The following is a 21,587-nucleotide window of genomic DNA, read 5'->3' on the forward strand; positions in this document are numbered from 1 at the left end:
GTATTAATGCATGTAATGGAAAAGTTTTCCAAATAAATGGAGAAAAGTATTTAAGCTGTCTGTGTTTGTACTTTATTCTGCTGTTCGTTTCTGACTCGTTCACATTTGTAATTAATCACAACGGCATCAATGAAATCTCAGTAATTAAACTGATAAATCTGAACTTCAGGTCTTGTTGAATTCTGTTTGTTTGTCTGTTTCCAACTGGAGACGGTGACAGTGACAGAGCGAACCTCTGCAACGCCGTGACGCCCCGTTAGCTTAGTTCACACTGACGTCATATTTCCTGTGTCACAAACTCTTCTTCTCTCTTCTCATTCTGTGGACTTACAACATGTAGAAACTCATGAAAGCAGCATCTAACAAAGGCATTGATGTGCATGTTGCTGCTGCTGAGTTCAGCCTCAGTGTCTCTGAGATATTCAGACAGGAAATGTTCAGAATGTTCTGGAGGTGTTTTAATGACTTTTTGAAGTCTTTGTTGTGTTCGTGGTTTGTTCTGCTGTTTCTGACTCGTTCACATTTGTCATCAATTAAAACTGCATCAGTGAAAGTTTTGCATTTGAAGTGAACTGAACTTCAGATCTTGTTGGATGCTGTTAGTGCTCATAAATAACTCAGCGTTTCACACATCATGACGTGACAGGAAAACTGTGGCTCTCTTCTGGTTTGACTTCCTGGATATTTTCAGTTCAAAGCTGCCTGACTCAAAGAAACAGGCAGACAGTGACGGACGGTCAAATATCTTCTTAGCTTAAGATGTCGACACAAACTCAAGGTGTCCATGACTCCAGGGTGAAATACAGCAGAGGGACCCATGAGGATGGAGGAGGAAGAGAGCAAATCGAGGTGGAGATGTTAGACGATGGAGAGCAGAACCCTGCTGGTGGATTACAAGAAGCTGGTAAGTAGGAACGAACTAAAAATACAAACTACAGATAATAAAAGGGAGGAAGAAGAAGGAGCTCCAGAGCCCCTCATTAGTGCTCCATGAATGGACTCTTTGTGTATTTTCTCTGTAGATGAACACACCCAGAGAAAGCTTCCAGCTGTGGACAGCAGCTGTTTCAGAGCGTTTGAAGTGACCCTGGGAGTGCTGTATCTGCTGATTCTGGCTGGAATCTTAACACGCTGTGAGCAACTTTATTTATCATGTTAGATTTGTGATTTTTTAACATTTTAAGGGAAATTATTTGATGTTGTTGACCTGATTCTGTTCACTTCCTGTTCTCTCTTCATGTTACAGTTAGAAACAGTCACTCTGCAGAGTTTTCTTATATATGTTACACTACTGCTGAAATATGTTCACTACCTACAGACTGGTTACAAATGTGCTGGGGCCCAGCTAACTGATGAGATCTACACTAAAGTAAATTAACTTAATACAAGGCTGTCGAGGCTATCGAGGCTATCGTGGCTCAAGAGTTAGGAGTTTGCCTTGTAATCGGAAGGTTGCCAGTTCGAGCCCTGGCTTGGACAGTCTTGGTTGTTGTGTCCTTGGGCAAGACACTTCCCTCTGGTGGTCAGAGGGCCTGGTGGCGCTAGTATCCGGCAGCCTCACCTCTGTCAGTGCGCCCCAGGGTGGCTGTGGCTTCAATGTAGCTGCCATCACCAGTGTGCGAATGTGTGTGTGAATGACTGGTTGTGTAAAGCGCTTTGGGGTCCTTAGGGACTAGTAAAGCGCTATACAAATACAGGCCATTTACCATAACCCTTTAACGTTAGTAGGGATGGGTATCGGTTGGGTTTTATCCGATACCAGTACCAAACTGGTACTTTTGAAACCGGTGCTTAAACGGTGCTTAAAGAATGGAGAACACAAAATATGTCCAAAAACCTCTCATGTTTAACTGTTTCCCTCTTTTTCTTTGGTCATCCTTTTTGGCCAGGGTGAAGGGAGTATCTGCCATCAAACAAGAAGACAGCCGCATGTAGCTATGATGAGGTTTGCTAGTTCACCTCACATGCATTAATGTAATAACGTGGTTAGCCTACTCAACGTAAATTACACACGAACAACATTAAGCTACTCACGCAGAGAAGAACGGCTGCTGCTGCATCATCATCCTCATCATTTCTGCTACACTGGCAGGGCTAGGGGCCAGGACTCTCCTCTTCGGGTTCTTGGGGGATGTTGCTAACTCCGGGTCCGATAACAGGCACCACACCCGCAGTAGATGTGCACGGTGTGAGCTCTCGCAGCAAGTGTCATGGTCCTGGGTCATTTTGGCCCAGCGTTTTGTGTTTCCTTGAAGTTCATTTTTGTGCTTTGTGTTTATTCTGATTTTGTATTGGTTTAGGGTTGAACCTGTAGTTTGGTGTGTGTATTCAGCCCTACCTGTGTCTGTCCTTGGTGCTCTGTTCATGTCCCCGTGTTGTGTTGTAAATCAGTCTGTGTGTTCCTGCTTTACTTTGAAGGCTCATGTTCTGGATTTCCTATTCTATTTTGAAGGTCTGTGTCTGTTGTCATTGTGTTCAGCTTGTGTCCTCCGGTCCTCATGTGTATTAGGTTCAGCTGTTCTTCCCTCCTGTGTGTGATTACCTGATTACCTTGTGTGTGTATATTTAGTGGGTGTCGGTCTGTGTTCATTGTCGGCTCGTCTGCATTCATCCGTCTACCTCTGCGTTCTATGGTGTTCCTGTCTCTGCGTCTCTCTGCCCCGCACCCCTTTTGTATGGTCTCAGGTTTGTCACTTAGTTTCTCCCAGTTTAGGTTTCCGTTTGTAAAGTACTCATACCTCGTTGCCTGTTTTTGTCACCACCACCTTTGTAAATAAAACATCACTCGTATCATCAGTTTGCTGCATCTTGGGTCCTCCTTTTCCTCCACACCACACGGCTCCCTCCGCCAGCCGTGACAGTACGAGCCGACCAAACATGGACCCAGCAGCATCCGCACCTTCCCAGGAGTTTCGGGAGGAATTAATTGACTCCGTTTCAAGGTTGGTCAACCTATGGCTCGAGCATGAGGGGGAAGAGTGTCTCCGCGCTGTAGAAGCCAGGCTACAGCAGCTCATCTCTGCTCACTCCTGGCTGCTCGGCTCTCTTCACCCGCTCGCACAGGACTTCATTCTTCATGAACTGCACCTTCACCCTCCAGCTGCTACCGCTTCCCAACCCAGCCCGCCGGAGGTTTTGCCCGGCCCGCCGGAGGTTTTGCCCGGCCCGCCGGAGGTTTTGCCCGGCCCGCCGGAGGTTTTGCCCGGGAGGAAGCGACGATCGCGCCGTCGGCGCGTCTCCACACAGCCGGGGAATAGGACTTCGGTACTGCCGGCTGTGGTGAGTGGGAAAGACGCTCCATCTGTTTCGCCAGCTCGTATGACTGTTTATTCCGGGGCTGTGTTTGTTGAGTCAGCTGCCCAGCAGTCGCTAACTCAGTTAGCCGCTCACTCGTCACCTCCATTACAGTCACAGCCAGACCTATTAGACACTATGTTACAGTCCATAGCCCAGTCAATAGCTCAGTTGGTAGAAGACTCATCAGCCTTATTATCAGCTCAGCCGTCATCTTCACCTACTCCTCCGATACTTCAAGTTAAGTCCATCCAACCTGAAAAGAATTATTTTTCACCTGTTCATGTCAAGCAGAGAGACACACCACATAATGCAGTAGTCAGTCCCCAACAGCTGGCCAGTACAGAGACTGTCACGCACTCCAGGGCCTCCCCAGAGGCTGGGTTCCAGCCCCCAGCCGACTCGGGACCCCTGGAGGTTAAGAAGCCAGCTGAGGACTGCACCGGACTGTCGCTGCCTGAGCTGAGTCACTGCTCTGTGCAGCCGCAGTCCGCTTTGTGTTCGCCAGAGGCCCGTGTGCCTGCTGGTGCCGACCTGTCCCTGCCAGAGGCCCGTGTGCCTGCTGGTTCTGATCTGTCTCTGCCAGAGGCCCGTGCGCCTGCTGGTTCCGTTCTGTCCCTGCCAGAGGTCTCCGTGCCTGCTGGTTCTGTTGCGTCCCTGCCAGAGGCCCGCGTGCCTGCTAGTTCTGTTGCGTCCCTGCCAGAGGCCCGCGTGCCTGCTGGTTCTGTTGCGTTCCTGCCAGAGGCCCGTGTGCCTGCTGGTTCTGTTCTGTGTGTGCCAGGGGCTCCAGTGCCCACTGGGTCTGAGACTGTTTTTGCTGGGGGGCCCGAGGAGCCCGTCCAGCCACCAGCTGCAATCTCATCACCAGCTGCAGTCTCATCACCAGCTGCAGTCTCATCACCCTCGCCTGCTGCGGCCTCAGAGTCTTCGGCCTCGCCTGGTCCGGTTTCAGCATCTGCTTTGGCTTCATCCGGTCCAGCCTCTGCATCCTCATCATCTTCGTCTGGTCCAGCCTCTGCATCCTCATCATCTTCGTCTGGTCCGGCCTCTGCATCCTCATCATCTTCGTCTGGTCCGGCCTCTGCATCCTCATCATCTTCGTCTGGTCCGGCCTCTGCACCCTCCTCGTCTGGTCCGGCCTCCGTGTCGTCGTCCACGCCTGGTCCGGCCTCCGTGTCGTCATCCACGCCGCCGCCTGGTCCGGCCTCGGCTCCGCCTTCGTCTGATCCTGCGGTTGCCACACCGCCGTCGGAGCCAGCTCGACCCGTTCTGCCTCGCCTCTGCCGGCCGTTTTCCGGGCCTCTAAGATGGCATCACGGCCTTCGGGGGCGGCCTCCGGAAAGAGTTCGTCGCCGCCGCTGGCATCGCGGCCGTCCTCCGGACCTGCTCGGTGGCCACCACTACCTTCCAAGTGGTCGGCCTCCAGAATTGTTTGCCCGTCGCCGCCATTGCCGTGTGCACGGTCGGTCCCCAGAACTGTTTGCCCGTTGCCGTGTGCACGGTCGGTCCCCAGAACTGTTTGCCCGTCGCCGCCGTTGCCGTGTGCACGGTCGGCCCCCAGAACTGTTTGCCCGTCGCCGCCGTTGCCGTGTGCACGGTCGGCCCCCAGAACTGTTTGCCCGTCGCCGCCGTGCTGTGTGCACGGTCGGCCCCCTGAACTGCCTCCACTCCGCCACCGCTGCCTTCCGCTCGGTCGGCTTTTGGATCTGTGTCAGCCTCCGGGCTGGCCTCCTGAACTGTGTTTTGTCCTTGTGCTCCGGCATGTGTGTTTGTTTTGGACAGGTCACTTGGTTCGCTGGGGCTTGTTTTTGTTCGGTGTTGGTCCCTCCGTCCTGGGCCCCCGCCGCCCGCCCTGGGTTGGTCATCTGTTTTTGTTTTGGGCTGTCTGGAGTCAGCCCTTGGAGGGGGGGGTACTGTCATGGTCCTGGGTCATTTTGGCCCAGCGTTTTGTGTTTCCTTGAAGTTCATTTTTGTGCTTTGTGTTTATTCTGATTTTGTATTGGTTTAGGGTTGAACCTGTAGTTTGGTGTGTGTATTCAGCCCTACCTGTGTCTGTCCTTGGTGCTCTGTTCATGTCCCCGTGTTGTGTTGTAAATCAGTCTGTGTGTTCCTGCTTTACTTTGAAGGCTCATGTTCTGGATTTCCTATTCTATTTTGAAGGTCTGTGTCTGTTGTCATTGTGTTCAGCTTGTGTCCTCCGGTCCTCATGTGTATTAGGTTCAGCTGTTCTTCCCTCCTGTGTGTGATTACCTGATTACCTTGTGTGTGTATATTTAGTGGGTGTCGGTCTGTGTTCATTGTCGGCTCGTCTGCATTCATCCGTCTACCTCTGCGTTCTATGGTGTTCCTGTCTCTGCGTCTCTCTGCCCCGCACCCCTTTTGTATGGTCTCAGGTTTGTCACTTAGTTTCTCCCAGTTTAGGTTTCCGTTTGTAAAGTACTCATACCTCGTTGCCTGTTTTTGTCACCACCACCTTTGTAAATAAAACATCACTCGTATCATCAGTTTGCTGCATCTTGGGTCCTCCTTTTCCTCCACACCACACGGCTCCCTCCGCCAGCCGTGACAGCAAGCTATCAAATATGGCGCATTTCTCGGCTTTTAACAAAATGCTATACATTGCCAGGTGTTTCATCGGATTTGAGGTGTTACCTCCTTTGACAGTATCACAGTATCAGCTTAAAGCACTTGTTGCAGGCTGCTGAGTTTGCATCTTTTGCTGTGAAGTACAGCCAGACTTATGACCGCTTCGCTTTGGGCATTTTTAATCTGTAGCTCTGCTCTAAAAGAACGTACGTACCTGAGCGCGCCTACTATCCTCGGAAACGTAAAATGATTGGCTAGAATCCAAAGTGTATGACATCTTAGGAAAAAAAAGCACCAAAATAAAGCACCGAAATGTGCGCTGCATTTCGTTCTGGTTACTACTGTTTATGTCAGAACTGGTGCCATATTGGCACCGGATACCGGTACCCATCCCTAAACATTAGTGGCTAACCACCAGCAACTAAAGCTGAGGACACACTGGAAAGGATTCACTCGTCACGTATCACTTTGAAGATCACAGCTGGCTCCAGTTTTATGTAACCTAATGTATTTAATACTAAATCATATGTCAGGCTTGATGTGCTCTCATAGGTAGTCGCTTCGATCTCTGACTCTACCTGGAAGTAGAGAAACATTACTCTTCAGTTCCCATCGTGCTGATTTTGAACATTATGGAATTTCTCCTGATTTTCCAACAAAATTGAAAAACCATATCCCAGAATTCAGAATTCTAGTTTCCAACAATGGATTTACTAAGCAGCTACTTCGTTTTAATATTACTCTTATTACTCTTTCTGGGTCTCAAAATAAACTTTTAACATATTTTCAGGCGATTCAATTCAATTTTATTTATACAGCCCCAAATCACAACAGCAGTCGCCTCAAGGCGCTTTATATTGTACAGTAGATCGTACAATAATACATACAGAGAAAATCCCAACAATCATGTGACCCCCTATGAGCAAGCACTTTGGTAACAGGAAGAAACCTCCGGCAGAACCAGGCTCAGGGAGGGGTGGGGCCATCTGCTGCGACCGGTTGGGGAGACTACACCTGTGTAAACTTCTAATATCTGAGCCGGCGAGAACAGCAACAACTCCCGGCACATCGTTTTCAGACCCCCGCAGTTTTTCGCTACTCAGGTTAAACATGATATATAAGTCACTTAGAAAACTTAAAAATGTTATTGTTTGGCTTTTTCAGTGTTTTATTTGTTTGTGAGTAAATCGGTTTGGCTGACATTAAAGTTATTAGATTAGATTAAATAAAACTTTATTAATCCCTCGGGAGCGTTCCTCTGGGGTTTTCACACAGCTGAATAAACGTCAAACAGAAAACTGATTAAACAGAAGTGTGAGACAGTCAAGAATTTACACCAGCGTCCGGTTACATTTTAGATAGCAAGGAGCAGACGGCTGAGTTTCACTCCACCGAGACAGCGGTGACGTAATTCTGAAGGCTCGACAGTCCAATCTCACAGTCACTCACTTCCGGCCTATCTGGCTTTCGGAGGACCCCGCCCACTTATGCTGGGCATACACTGTGCGACTTTTGGCTCATTTTGAGCCGATTTTTCAGTCGTGCGGCCGTTTTGGGGATCAGCCCGAGGTTCAGCCTCGTCGTGTGTCGTGCATCGTGTAGTATACATGGGCTAATGAGAAGCGATTAACACCTCATGACCAGCTCCCGATCATCAATCGTTTGGTCTTAAGAAAATTAAACCTGTTTGAAATCCTGTCAGCCGTTGTGAGAGTGTCACCGCAGCCTCTCACGCTGCACATGTGCAAACACAGAAATGAAAGTGAAAAGACGGAGCAGCATGTGATCTGGACACAAGCGATGGAGGCACAACTTGTAGAACTTTGGCTCATCTGAGCCTTTTCGATGTGGCCTCACAAAATCATGACGACTGCAGCAACTGTGAAAAGAGTTTGATGGACATTGCTGCTCAATCACAGCTGCCTGATCAATGTCTTCCATTAGCAATTTAGAAAAGTTGATGGTGGTGGTGTGTGTGTCTGTGTGAGTGAAAGACAGAAAGGGAGACAGATTTTGTGTTATAAGCTTCATGTTATGGACGCACAGTGTCAGCATCAGCATCAGATCATCGGGCCGTAGAGTGTGAGACCCTGCATCGTGACCTACGAATTTCTAAACTCTGAGAGTCAATTGTACAGTTTGAGCAGAAGCTGAATAACGTGACTGAAAAGAGTCGCACAGTGTTTGCCCAGCTTTGGACCGCGAAAGCCGGGTCCTCAGGTGGATGGAAGCCCCAAACGCAATTTCATTGTTCTTTGACAATGACAATAAATAAATACTTGACTACTTGACTATGCAGCCTCTGAATTTGGACACCCTACGTCCAGATGAACAGTATCAAACTTTGGGGATTTTCTAACTGTACGGAGGGCTTTTTTATAAAGCAAGGTCAATTTCTCAAGGTCAAATCAGAATCAGAATCAGAATCAGAATACTTTATTGATCCCTGGGGGAAATTATTTTTTGTTACAGTGCTCCATTATAAACCAACATTAAGACAAGACAGACAATATGCTAACTAAGAATAGTACAATATATACATATATATACATACATACATACATAAGTCACTCATAAGTCACTCATAAATAAATAGCTGGAAAAGAAACATGTGTAGCTGTAGCAGCAAACAGTGTGTTAAGTGGATGCGTTGTACAGGGAGCCACATGCAGGAAAGATTTCCTGTGTCGTTCAGTGGTGCATCATGGGTAATCTCAGTCTCTCACTGAACGAGCTCCTGTGACTGACCAACATGTCATGGAGTGGGTGGGAGGTGTTATCCAACATTGTCTTTATCTTGGGCAGCATCCGCCTCTCCGACACCACCTTGAGGGAGTCCAGCTCCATCCCCACAACATTACTGGCCTTACGGATCAGTTTATTAAGTCTGTTGGCATCTGCGACCCTCAGCCTGCTCCCCCAGCATGCAACAGCATAGAGGATCGCACTGGCCACCACAGACTCATAGAAAATCCTCAGCATTTTCTGGCAGATGTTGAAAGACCTCAGTCGCCTCAAAAAATAGCGTCGCCTCTTGCCCTTCCTGTAAAGTGCTGTGGTGTTTTTAGCCCAGTCCAGTTTATTGTCAATGTGTACTCCAAGGTATTTATAGTCCTCCACAATGTCAACACTGACCCCCTGGATTGAAACAGGGGTCAAGTGTTTCCTGGTCTTCCTGAAGTCCACGATCAGTTCCTTGGTCTTTGCCACGTTGAGCTGCAGATGATTCTGCTCACACCACGTGACAAAGGAGTCGACCACAGCCCGGTACTCTGTCTCATCATCCCTGCTGATGCATCCAACCACCGCAGAGTCATCAGAAAACTTCTGAAGATGGAGGTCTCTGTGCAGTGGCTGAAGTCTGTGGTGTAGAGGGTGAAGAGGAAGGGGGAGAGGACAGTCCCCTGTGGTGCCCCTGTGTTGCTAATCACCTTGTCAGACACACACTGTGGGAGACGTACATATTGTGGTCTTCCTGTCAGGTAATCAACAATCCAGGACACCAGAGAAGCATCCACCTGCATCGCTGCTAACTTATCACCCAGGAGGGTCGGCCTGATGGTGTTGAAAGCACTGGAAAAGTCAAAAAACATGACCCTCACAGTGCTCGCCGGCTGGTTCAGATGGGTGTAGACACGATTGAGCAGGTAGATGATGGCGTCCTCAGTCGAGACGAGGCTGAGGGGAAGGGCTGAGGATCCCCAGACGAGGCGTCACCCAGTAGCCACCGAGCAGAAGCTAGAGGGGGCTGCACCGGCGTGCCTGACCGGCTCTGCCGGCAGCCAGCTGTGCCAGAGTGAACCGAGCCGCAGGCCCGGAGGCCGGAGGCCCGAGGGCCCCCCGCACCCCGGAGGAGGCCTGACCGAGCAACAGGCCCCAGGCCCCGCCAGGTAGCCATCGGGAGTGAGCCGGTACATACCTGAGTGCCCAGCCCCGGAAACCAAGAACCACCAATGCACCGACCCCTGAGGGCATCAGTCACCGGCAGGGAGTGTGGTGAGGGGAGATAAGCCTTGGAGGGCCTGGGAGTTCCCAGAGAGGTGGAGTCTAAGACCCGACCTGACATATAGACACAGACAAACAGGCACACACAGACACAAACATGCATTCCCACCCTCATGCACACATATACAAACACTCAGGGTGGACGAGGCTAAGCATCAGGCTTTCAAATTAATTAAAAGTCTGTCTGGGTCTTTGGTTGATTAATAGGCTGGTGTGAAAAATTGCTGCCACACCGCCCCCTCGGCCTCTGCTTCGAGGTTTCTGGTAGTTAGAATGACTCGGGGGTGTTGATTCATTTAAACTAACATAATCATCCTGCTGCAACCAGGTTTCTGTAAGGCAGAGTAAATCGATTTGTTGATCAATTATTAAGTCATGTACTAACAGAGACTTGGAGGAGAGAGACCTAATATTTAATAATCCACATTTCACTGTTTTACTCTTTGGTTCAGATGTGGATACTGTATTGTTCTTTCTTTGTGATTTTTTGTTTAAATTGTTTGTTGCTGGTTTTTAGTTTGTTTTTTGTCTGTTTGGGAGCTGACACAGTCTCTATGGAGATGGGTTTTTCGGGGGGGTAACAGGAGGAGGGAAGCTGCAGAGAGGCGTGTAACATTGCAACTCTGCTTCCTGGTCCCAAATCTGGATAGCCATGGTCTGGGGCATTTACTAAATTTGTCTATATTTCTAGAAATGGGAGCTGCTCCATCCAAAGTGGAGGACTGGGAACAAGACCAGGTTTCCTCCAGAATCACCAATTACCAGAGTTTGACCCCTGCTGGGTGTTTTGCTGAGTGGGGAAAAACCGTTAGACACAGAAAAGGCTGGTGGTGTACCTGGGTATTCTATTTAGGACTACACTTCCTCCTCACCGTCACCCAGCCATCTTGTTTCCCCAGCTGCTCAGGGCAGTCTGCCGTGGGACAGCTAGTAGGGCCTACGCTACCTGCTGCTGCATCGACTACATGGCCATGTCTAGCTACAGATTTTTCAAGGGTGTGAAGCCGAATCTCCAATTCAAGGATCCTGGCCTCCAGAGCTGCAAATAGGCTACAGTTATTAGAGGTATCATTACTGCTAAAGGAGGTTGAGGAGTAACTAAAATTCTGACATAATGAGCAGGAAAGTGCAGCAGGGACGGGTGAAGAGGCCATGCTGGTAGCGAGTTGGCTACGAGCTAAGCTACGCTAAACAGTAAAGATACAGTGAGTGAATACTGTAAATATAATTAGTGAGTGAACACATAGAGTGTACTGTTGATGAAGCACACCCTCTGACGACTTATCTGAAATAAGTTGTCATCTATAAATTGTTAATGAAATTGGCTATGCAGATAAGCTACAGAAAAACACAAGTATGTGTTATAACAGGAACAGGAAGTGATACTCAGAGAGGGCGAACACCAAGTGAAGGACAACCCAGAGGAACCTTCCGTGGTTCTTGATTTAAGTGGTTGTAATTTTTTTTCCTATTCATTACACATGTCCCAAAATTTAGTACATGAAGAATAAACCAATTTCAGGAAAAGAATAAATTTGAGATGTGTTAATTTAGCAGTTGCATTCAAAGGAGCTTGCAAAGAAAAGCGTCTGGACTTCTTTAAGTTGCTTGAAGACGTTTCACCTCTCATTTGAGAAGCTTCTTCAGTTCTAAGGTCAAATGGTGGAGAGTCCCAGATATAAACCTAGTGGGAGTATCCCCCCACAGAGGGACAAAAGGACCCCCTGATGATCCTCTAATCGCCTGAGCCAAGGTGTGAAACTGGGTGTGGGTCCCAATCAGCCAGGGTTTCAGGTGAGCTCATTGTGAAACCTGGCCCCACCTTATCATGCGAATTCCTGAGGTCAGATGGCCCAGGATGTGAGTGGGCGTTAAGGCGTCTGGGAAGGATCTCAAAACTGGATTATAGATGGCAGAGAGTTGGTGTCGTAAACCCCCACCTCTGTTCAAAGATGGTCGCTCACAGTGGACATAGATGACTTCATTCACTCCTCTTTCAAACCATCTGTCCTCTCTGTCCAAAATGTGAACATTGGCATCCTCAAAAGAGTGTCCTTTATCCTTAAGATGCAGATGGACTGCTGAGTCTTGTCCTGTGGAGGTGGCTCTTCTGTGTTGTGCCATGCGCTTGTGAAGTGGCTGTTTGGTCTCTCCAATGTAGAGGTCTGGGCATTCCTCGCTGCACTGTACAGCATACACCACATTGTTAAGTTTGTGTTTTGGCGTTTTGTCTTTCGGGTGAACCAGTTTTTGTCTGAGCGTGTTGCTGGGTCTGAAATGCACCGGGATGTCATGCTTGGAGAAAACCCTCCTGAGTTTCTCTGATACACCGGCTACATAGGGGATGACAATGTTGTTGCGTCTGTCCTTCTTATCCTCCCTCGCTGGTGTCTGTTCTTCTTTTCTGTGCCTCTTTGCTGACTTTAAGAACGCCCATTTAGGATAGCCGCACGTTTTGAGTGCTTCCTTTACATGCGTGTGTTCCTTCTTTTTTCCTTCAAGCTTAGAGGGAACCTGTTTGGCCCGGTGGTGTAGGGTCCTAATTACTCCAAGTTTGTGTTCCAGAGGGTGATGGGAGTCAAACCTCAGACCTTAGAACTGAAGAAGCTTCTCGGATGAGAGGTGAAACGTCTTCAAGTAACTTAAAGAAGTCCAGACGCTTTTTCTTTGCAAGCTCCTTTGACTACGATGACCTGGATGACTGAGAACCTTCACAGACACTTAGCAGTTGCATGATTTTTAACTTGTAAAATGGTCAAAATCACAGACTTGTTTGTTCTAGAGGTCATTCTGTGTTTGTGGTTAGAAACATCCACACTGATTTCTAACAGGACCACAGACTCAGAATCCTCCTTCACTCCAGAAGGGCTCTTTCAGATGTGCTACACTGGGTCGAAGAGTGCTGTGCCTCCTCAAAAACACCGGCGGTGTCATGAGCAGGCAGCGGCTGATCTTTTTGTTTTGTTTAGTTTTTTTTTCAAGACCGAGGCACGATGCGTACCACCTACAATAAACAATTTCTAATCAGAATCAGTGAAAAGAGCACAATTTCCATGACTAATCTGCCGACAGAGAAACTTTGGAGTCTGGGTTTGTTAACTCCCCCACCGCCCACCGAGGCAGCGAGGCGCTTTGCACGTAAACGAAAGCGAGGAAAGCGTGTCGGTGCTAGTGCTAGGCTAAAGGCTAACCTGTTCCGCCGGGCACTTCCATCCATCCCGCTCTCCAGCGTTCACTCCCTGGACAGTTAAATCGATTATCTTTTGTTACGGCCCTAGCAGGGCCTCTCTCCTCCTGAAGGTGCCTGTGTGGGCGTGTCACACTACCTCTTCTGCCTGAGGTGCCACCTTTCCCTTTTACACAGCTGACTCACGTCAGTAATTAAGGAGATTTAAGCCCAGGGAAAGGTGAGCCCTGGGCCAGAGTGCCAGTAGAGTGGTTACAGCTAGTGAGCTGTGTTATTGTGGTTTGCAGCTAGTGAGCTGCTCTCTTTCTTTTTGACTTACGTTTTACTTTATTGACCAACGCCTGAGTTTTGTTTGTTTTCTTAAATGGTGATAGCGGCTTGTCCGTCTCTTTTAGTTAGTATAAATTGAAACTTTAATAAAACTCTTTAATTTAACCCTTTTGCCTCCTTTACTCCTTTTTCTGACCCGGTCACTTTTGTTACTTCCCCCCTCCCCGCCTAGACCCCTCAGGGGAACGTAACACTTTGGCTCCAGCATTCGACCCAGCACAAAGTTAAGAACTTTTGTGTTTTCATCCTCACGGATACCTGGTTTCCTGAGGAGCTGAACAAGTTATACGCATGGTTTGATGCACTGAACAAACCACAGGCAAAGAAAGCCATGCCCACCACCACCGACCATACCATCTCTCTGCCTGCAGCTGACCTGAGGAGAACTTTCACCAAGGTCAACCCACGGAAAGTTGCTGGACCAGACAACATCCCAGGTTGCGTGCTGAGAGACTGCGCTGATGAGCTGGTCGATGTCTTCACAGACATGTTCAATTCATCTCTGAGCCAGATGATTGTCCCAGCATGCTTTAAGTCCACCACCATTATCCCGGTGCCAAAGAAATCCTCAGCATCCTGCCTGAATTTTATCGCCCTGACCCTCATCATCATGAAGTGCTTCGAGAGACTTGTCATGGCACATGTGAAAAGCAACCTCCCCTGCTCACTGGATCCACTGCAGTTTGCATACTGGCCGAACAGGTCGACCGAGGATACTATTTCCACTCCACTTCACCTCTCCTTCTCCCACCGGGACAAGAAAGACACCTATGTCAGAATGGTGTTCATGGACTTGAGCTCAGCATTCAGCACCATTATTCCCCAAAAAATGTTTGACAAACTCAGCAAGTTGGGACTGAGCAGCTCTCTCTGCTACTGGATACTAGATTTCCTGTCAGAGAGGCCTCAGTCCGTCCGAATCGGCAACAACACCTCCAGCACCATCAGACTGAGCACAGGAGCTCCTCAGGGCTGTGTTCTCAGCCCACTGTTGTTCACGCTACTGACACACGATTGCACCGCCCTACACAGCTCCAACCAATCATCAAGTTTGATGATGACACAACCGTGGTTGGACTCATCAGCAGGAAGTGTTGAAGTGTTGAAGCCTCAGAGCAGCTTTGACTGAATGTAAAAAGACATATTTTCAGTGAGAACAGGCACATGTCACATGAGTCAGAATCTATTCTTTCAAAGCATATAGATAACATCTCTGACTACAGGTGTAGAAATGCTGTTTGACTCTTCACCTTCTTCCTCCACACTGAAGCACAATTATTCTGAATCTTGTCAGTGGTTTTTGTTCACAGTTGATACGTATTTAGCTCATCAGATTTCCTGTAGTTCTAACACCTCCACCCACAGGACATGTTAAAGAGCAATGGCTGCAAGTTTCTGACTCTTATTGATATATTTGACAAAGCAGAGGAAGAAGATTATTTCTGTTCAATGTTTCACTCATTTTATTTTATTTTATTTTGGTTTCACTAAAATATTTCAGATGCTTTGAACAAGAGTGAAAACAAAAGACTTCATGCTAAATGTGACAAACTGAACCACGTTTACAATGACACCAAAAAGAATCACACTGAGCTCCAGGATGAACTTCAAGGTAAGCAAACACCAAGTTCTTATATCACAGATATATTTGTGGAACATTTTAACTTAATTTGAATCTTTTTTCTCTAAAGACACAAAAACCAGCCTGACTCAGTTACAGAGCCGTTATGATGAACTGAGTAAAAACCACAGTCAGCTACAGGAAGAAGTGAAGAAGCTGAAGGAGAAGATAGAAGGTAATAAAGTTTGAATAACTGATAGAAAACATCAGTGTTACACAGTGATAACCTGATTGTGTCTTTGTTTTGAATCCTAAATGTTTGATGCTGTGTAACAGTTTCTCTGTATAAATGTAAGTTTCAGTTCATTATGAATAAGAGAGAAAACCTGAGTTTAAATGAAGCATTTACAGGGAAAATGACAGGAACCAAAGATTAATGTGATACAACAGGACACAAAGTCTGACTTTAAAACATGTGTTTGACTTTAAGAGAAGTGTCCTGATCGATGGAGGAGATTTGGAAGCAGCTGTTACTTTAAATCCACTGAGAGTAAAACTTGGTCTGAGAGCAGGAGAGCCTGTAAGGATAAAGGAGCTGATCTGGTGATGATAAACAGCAAAGAGGAACAGGTGGGTGTGTTTGTTCATGTCTGTGTGATCTTTGATGGAGCTGACAGTCATCTGTTACTTGTATCTTTGACCTGCTGTCAGTCTGTGACCTGCTTCCTGTCTCCACTCTGATGGATTTCTTGGATTCTCCTTTTTTGTTGCAGACACATTCAAACGTAAAGTTTTTACACATTTGACAAACATTTAATTTACACAGAAATGTTATAAAATGAGAGAAATCCTCATAATCCAGATTATTTTTCTGATTCAATCCAACTGAATCAAATGATTTGTTAACACTGATTCCACTGCAACACTGACTGAGCTACAGGAGGAGCTGATATTCATCGATTCTTTGGCTCTTTCTGATTTCTGCACAATGGAAGAAAAGTTTCATCACAGTTATTCTTCCTTCAGACATGTTCACAAGATGATGTCACTACAACAGAAGTGCTGAATTATGACTGGAGACAATATTTGTGTCTCTTCTCAAACAGGAATTTATCAGTAAATTTGGAGGATACTCTTGGATTGGTCTGGAAGCCAAACAGACATCAAGAGGATATGAATGGGAATGGGTGGACGGATCAGCGCTGACAGAAACGTGAGACATTAGTTTGTTTCTATTCCAGAGTTATTATTTAGAAGTGAAACACTGATGTTTTGGAAGATAGATCAGCAATACATGAGTTGAGCTATTTTCCAACAGCCCCACAAACTGAATGTAAAGAAAAGCAGAAATCCTCCTTTGAATGAACAGCTGTGCTTGAACTCTCTTCATCTGCAGTCTGTGATGACGTTCAGTTGCAACAAGTCAGTTTGAAGGAATCAGGATTGAAACATGTTCAAAGCAGCGACCGACACATTTCACTTTGTTCAATTTGTCTTCATGTTTTTGTGCTGTAATGTTTCTTTTCTCACAGAACAAAAAGTGTTTCAGAGAATTCCTGTCTCTTCTTCTTTGGTGTTTGTAAAACTTCAGAACATATGAAGGAAGAAGCTTCAGTAAATATGACCTGATAGACACACATTTCAAAGTGATGTCTGTAAACAGCTGACAAAACAGTTTCAAACAGCAGAAAGTCAGCTCTGACTTCTTTTTATTCTCCATTTTTACAGCAGGAAGATTTCATATTCATCAAAGCTTGAAAGCTGTTTTAGTGTGCATGATGATTCTCAGAGAAAAGTCTAAAGGAGGGAAAGTGGGCGAGAAACCTGGGAAAGAAATACAGCAAATATTGGAAATATTCCAAAAGAGACGCATATTTATATGAATGTGACAATAGTTATGAGTTTAGTCCAGTTTCATATCAGATTTGATCTCTCTGACAGGTTCTGGGCACCAGGACATGAGAATTCCCGTCCTGGTTACTATGGAGCCTGCTGTGACGGTGATGGGAGATGGATACAGTTACATTATTCTAATTCAATGACCTTCATCTGTGAGAAATGAGTTTGGTGCTTTGATGTAAATGTGTGAATAATCCAACCAAAGACACCTCACTATGAAATGTCCTGCATGAGCCTCAGACTCAGCTTACAGTCTTTACTTGTTCATTCTGCATCATATATTGATTACATATATTGTCCCTCTGTGCTCTGTGCTGTACAGTAAGGTTGGAAGTCATCCACACAAAACCTTGAAGTACTTCATTACTCTGTAGTTCCAGCAAATTGTTCTAATAAAAGTCAAAGTGCAGCTTGTCTTTACTTTGGTTTACTTGGTTTATTCATCAGTCTGTTGGTCCTAAAACTTCAGTAAATGTCTTCTTCAGTTTCTCTCAAACAGCTGAAAGTGGCTGCTTCTTTTTATAGTTAAAAAATAGGAACTTTAAAAGAGATTGAAATGCAGAAAAAGCATGTTCGGCAAATCTAAATTTAATTCTTTATTAAATTTAGATTTAATATTGCATTCAATATGGAAGTTGTTTTTCAATTTTTTTGTAAGATGGATATGGAAGCCAAATATTTCGCATGAGGTTTTTTGTCTTGATGACTTTGTATAGTTGTTGTTGTACTACAGCATTAGGTCAGACCACAAGTGTGTTGTTCTTTTACAATAAACAGCAAAAGTCAGAAAGTGTGTTTGGATTGACAACAACTGTGATGACACATTATAACCTGTTATTAAAGTTCTGCCCCTGCTTTGATCAAATGTGGGTTACTGCTGGTTAGTTAGTGTGACTTCATACAAACCTGTGTGTTACACCAGTGGAAGAAGCTTTTCCTTCATCAGTCTTCTTGTTTCTTACTATAGGGCTGAACAGCTACACTAACACTCTCTGGCTCTATGCTGCCCCCCTGTGGTCACAGTTGTAGTCAGTGTTGGTATGAAATGTTTGAAAGCTTCAGCACCACAGACAGCTACAGGCAGCTCCACCCTCTCTGTACTATGTCTTTCTTAGATGTGAATAAGAAAATAAAAACAGTGGAAGAAAACTATAAAAGGTCTATTCAAATATGAAATAGACTCAGCGGTCTGCAGCATCAGAAGTGACACAAACAGGTGCTGAGATGAAGTGAACATAGAGCAGCATCATTATTTTTCAGACTAGTGGATTTTCAATAATACATACAAATATTTAGATGTTTATTTCACTACATGTTCACCACACACACACACACACACACACACACACACACACACACACACACACACATATATATACATTAGTGGTGCAGCGGATCACGGTTGATCCATAATCTGAACTGATCCCACTCCACGGTTCGGCACGCACGTGATCCAAAGATTTGAAAAAGAAGGAAAAAAACTTTGTGTATGATGTGCGTTGTCAGTCTGTCTGGACCCACACCAATTCACATACTAACAGATCGAGACCGAGGACGCTATAACCAAAGGTGAGCTCTGGCCCAGGGCTCACCTTTCCCTGGGCTTAAATCTCCTTAATTACTGACATGAGTCAGCTGTGTAAAAGGGAAAGGTGGCACCTCAGGCAGAAGAGGTAGTGTGACACGCCCACACAGGCACCTTCAGGAAGAGAGAGGCCCTGCTAGGGCCGTAACAAAAGATAATCGATTTAACTGTCCAGGGAGTGAACGCTGGAGAGCGGGATGGATGGAAGTGCCCGGCGGAGAATGGTGTGCATCAAACAACCTGGCACTTAACACCATCAAGACGAAGGAACTCATCCTGGACTTCAGGTGGAACAGAAGTGCCCCTGCCCCCCTGCATATCAACAGAGAATGTATCGTGTGAGTGGAGTCCTTCAAATTCCTTGGCGTCCACATCTCTGCAGACCTCTCCTGGGCAGCTAACACCAGGGCCCTAGTCAAGGAAGCCCAGCAGCGGCCACTCTTCCTAAGGGAGCTCAGGACGGAGCAACTAAACACCCCGTGTTTGGTGACCTACAGATCCACCATCGAGAGCCTGCTGACCTATGCAGTGACAGTGTGGCACGCCAGCTGCACGGAGGCAAACAAGACATCTTTTCAACCTAATGCCCTCTATAGATCCATAAGGGCCACAACAAACAAACTCAGGGATTCTTCTTCCCCCAAAGCCATCACCATACTCAACACAAACTTGTACAAAAGTAATCTGCTCTGAAATATCATCACTTCTCTGCCTGTCTGTCTGTCTCTGTGTCAGCACTGTACTGTGTATTTATATTTATAGTAAGTGTATAGTTAAATTATTGTATAGTTTTTATGATATGCTATAACCCCTAACCCCTAGGTTAACCCTTTGCTTTGCCTTCTGACAATAGGTCACAACATGGTCAAAGGTCACACATTAGTACAGCAAATAGTATAGTTTTTTGTGATAACCTTATGATATACATGTGAATAATACTTGACCTAACTACATCAAATATATGGGTTAATTGCATTATAAACACTCCAGTGTAGGTTAATAGCAATATTAACAACAGCTCCCCAAAAATGAAGCCAAAACGTCTCTATCGCCCCCTGGTGACTGGCTGCTGTATAGGTCATAAACCCCGCCTCCTCCCTCTTAGCGGATGGGACTGGGGTCAGACTAAAATAAATTAATTCTCCACAGATAATATTTTCCAGAGATTCTTTTTTTTGTTATCAATAGTTCTCATCACGCCGATTTATGTCCAACGGTCTCCTTTCCCATAAGTTTGATTCTACTTCCTACCACAGTGATGTTAAATTGGGGTGTAACGTCATCATAACAGCTTTGACTGGCAGCTGCAGTCACGGAGAAACTTGCGTATCTCTGTTCGGGAATAGCAGATAGAGCGTAAGCTCTGAAAGGCGGGCCAGCGTTCATGCTACGAAAACATGACCGACTGTTTTAACCTGACAGCCTGAGGTGTTCTTCAGTAAACTGGACTACCGACAGAAGGACCCGAGGCCCCGCTGCACGTTTTCGGTAAGTTAAACGTGTTTGTAAGCTAATCTGTAACTACCGTCCTTAGCTAGCTCCTGAGACCTAGCTAGCTAAGATGAGCACTTAGCTATTTGGAAACTTGTTTTGCAAAGTTCGTTTAGCTAATCTGTGCAGGTGAATGAATTTACCCTGACTAAAGAAATCAAGACGGGCTGCTCAGTCACTGTTACTGTACTTTTATTACAAGTGTTTTACTGTAAAAGCAACAGGCTGCATCCTGCTTCAGCTCCTGTGCAGAGCTGATTATTAAATATGTGTGTAGCAGATGTGAAATGGTCGACTGCGTTGTGACAACAGACACGGACTGGCTGGAAACAGGGTTTATTCCTATAAAACAGAGTGCAGCAGCAAAATCAGTGTCACACAGCGGCAGCAGGCTTCTCCTCACCCAGTGTGGAGTCCGTACAGCTCTGCTTGCATCATATAAAAGAAAATACAACTTATCAAAATAATAATTTTCACAACCGCCACTTCAAAATCAAATATTACAGTGGGGTAAAACAGAGACAATTATGGAATCACTAACAATAACGTATAACATTCAAATTCCCATTAAAATAGGTCAATTGCATAATACATATTCAAACAACTTTTTAACTCTTCCCAACATGGCTGAAGATACTGCTCAGAGCACAGCCTCAGGACATGAGCTCATTATACACATAAAACAAAAACTACACATTTACACATACCTATAAAACAGAGTGCAGCAGCAAAATCAGTGTCACACAGCGGCAGCAGGCTTCTCCTCACCCTGTTTAACACAAGTCAGTTCCACACAAACGGATGATACAACAGATAAAGCGCAGTTCCAAATATCATTTTTCTCACTCAAAGCGATTGAAAACACTTTGAGAGCTTTTAACCCTAGGAGCCAATACTTAACAAAGACAAATACACCGAATTTATATGGATAATTTAGTACAGGGAGAAGAGCTACAGAAAGCGTGCCTCACCAGTGTGGAGTCCGTACAGCTCTGGCTAGGAAACCCCACACCCGCAATGTGGCCGCAGGTGGCGTTACACTGATTAATGTCCCACTTCAACAATAACACACGGAACCTTAGTTCCACAAAAATAAAGTTCACACAATAAAAAAGTATAACCTATGTACAATACAGTTTTGAGAATGTTCACAATTCGTACATTATATCTCAGCTACATACTCCCCCCTGAACTTCTCAAAACCCGTTAGGTAAGGGTGAGCAACTGAGCGTCACATATAACAATTCGTAACTGTCAGTGATCTGGAAATTCACTACCCGGTGATACGTGCAACAAATATGTTTCCCAACTCATGGGGAAAGTAGTCATTCTTATTGGTAGCTTTTATCTATGAACATAACTCATTATTTTTATTTATCCTTTATCAATGTTTGAACCTTTTATTGTTTTATGTAAAGCACTTTGGTATGCCCAAGGCTTTTAAATGTGCTCTATAAATAAAGATTGTTGTTGTTGTTGTTGAAAGTAAACAGAAGAAAGTTGGCCAGACCCCCTAATGTTTACTCGCAAGAGAAAGTGCCTTATACACTATCCTGAACAAACAACACGGTAACAGCTACTATATGATGAATAGTACTCTGAGCTGAAGACAATCTCAAAATAGGTGTTAACATCTGACATGAAAATCA

General features: G+C 45.8%; 1 protein-coding gene across 2 annotated transcripts in view; it reads left to right on the forward strand.

The window, feature by feature from the left end:
• Positions 1-651: 651 nt before the first annotated feature.
• Positions 652-21,587, forward strand: part of LOC147303161 (C-type lectin domain family 12 member B-like) — a 72,997-nt gene continuing 52,061 nt past the window's right edge. Inside the window, exons 1-7 of one of the 2 annotated variants that reach the window (XM_086280109.1) lie at positions 652-904; positions 1,023-1,133; positions 14,904-15,014; positions 15,094-15,198; positions 15,454-15,593; positions 16,070-16,176; positions 16,905-17,025. In XM_086280109.1, coding sequence (XP_086136235.1) covers positions 760-904; positions 1,023-1,133; positions 14,904-15,014; positions 15,094-15,198; positions 15,454-15,593; positions 16,070-16,176; positions 16,905-17,025 — 840 coding nt within the window. In that variant the 5' untranslated portion in view covers positions 652-759. Of the gene's footprint in view, positions 905-1,022; positions 1,134-11,425; positions 11,439-14,903; positions 15,015-15,093; positions 15,199-15,453; positions 15,594-16,069; positions 16,177-16,904; positions 17,026-21,587 lie in introns of those variants that run through there. The other variant, XM_086280108.1, reaches the window with a different exon arrangement.

This window comes from Aulonocara sp. 'chitande type north' Nkhata Bay, linkage group LG22, assembly GCF_057382095.1.
Source record: "Aulonocara sp. 'chitande type north' Nkhata Bay isolate Kocher_YH1m ecotype deep benthic linkage group LG22, A_spYH_male_GT1.1, whole genome shotgun sequence".
In the NCBI taxonomy this organism is placed as follows: Eukaryota; Metazoa; Chordata; class Actinopteri; order Cichliformes; family Cichlidae; genus Aulonocara; species Aulonocara sp. 'chitande type north' Nkhata Bay.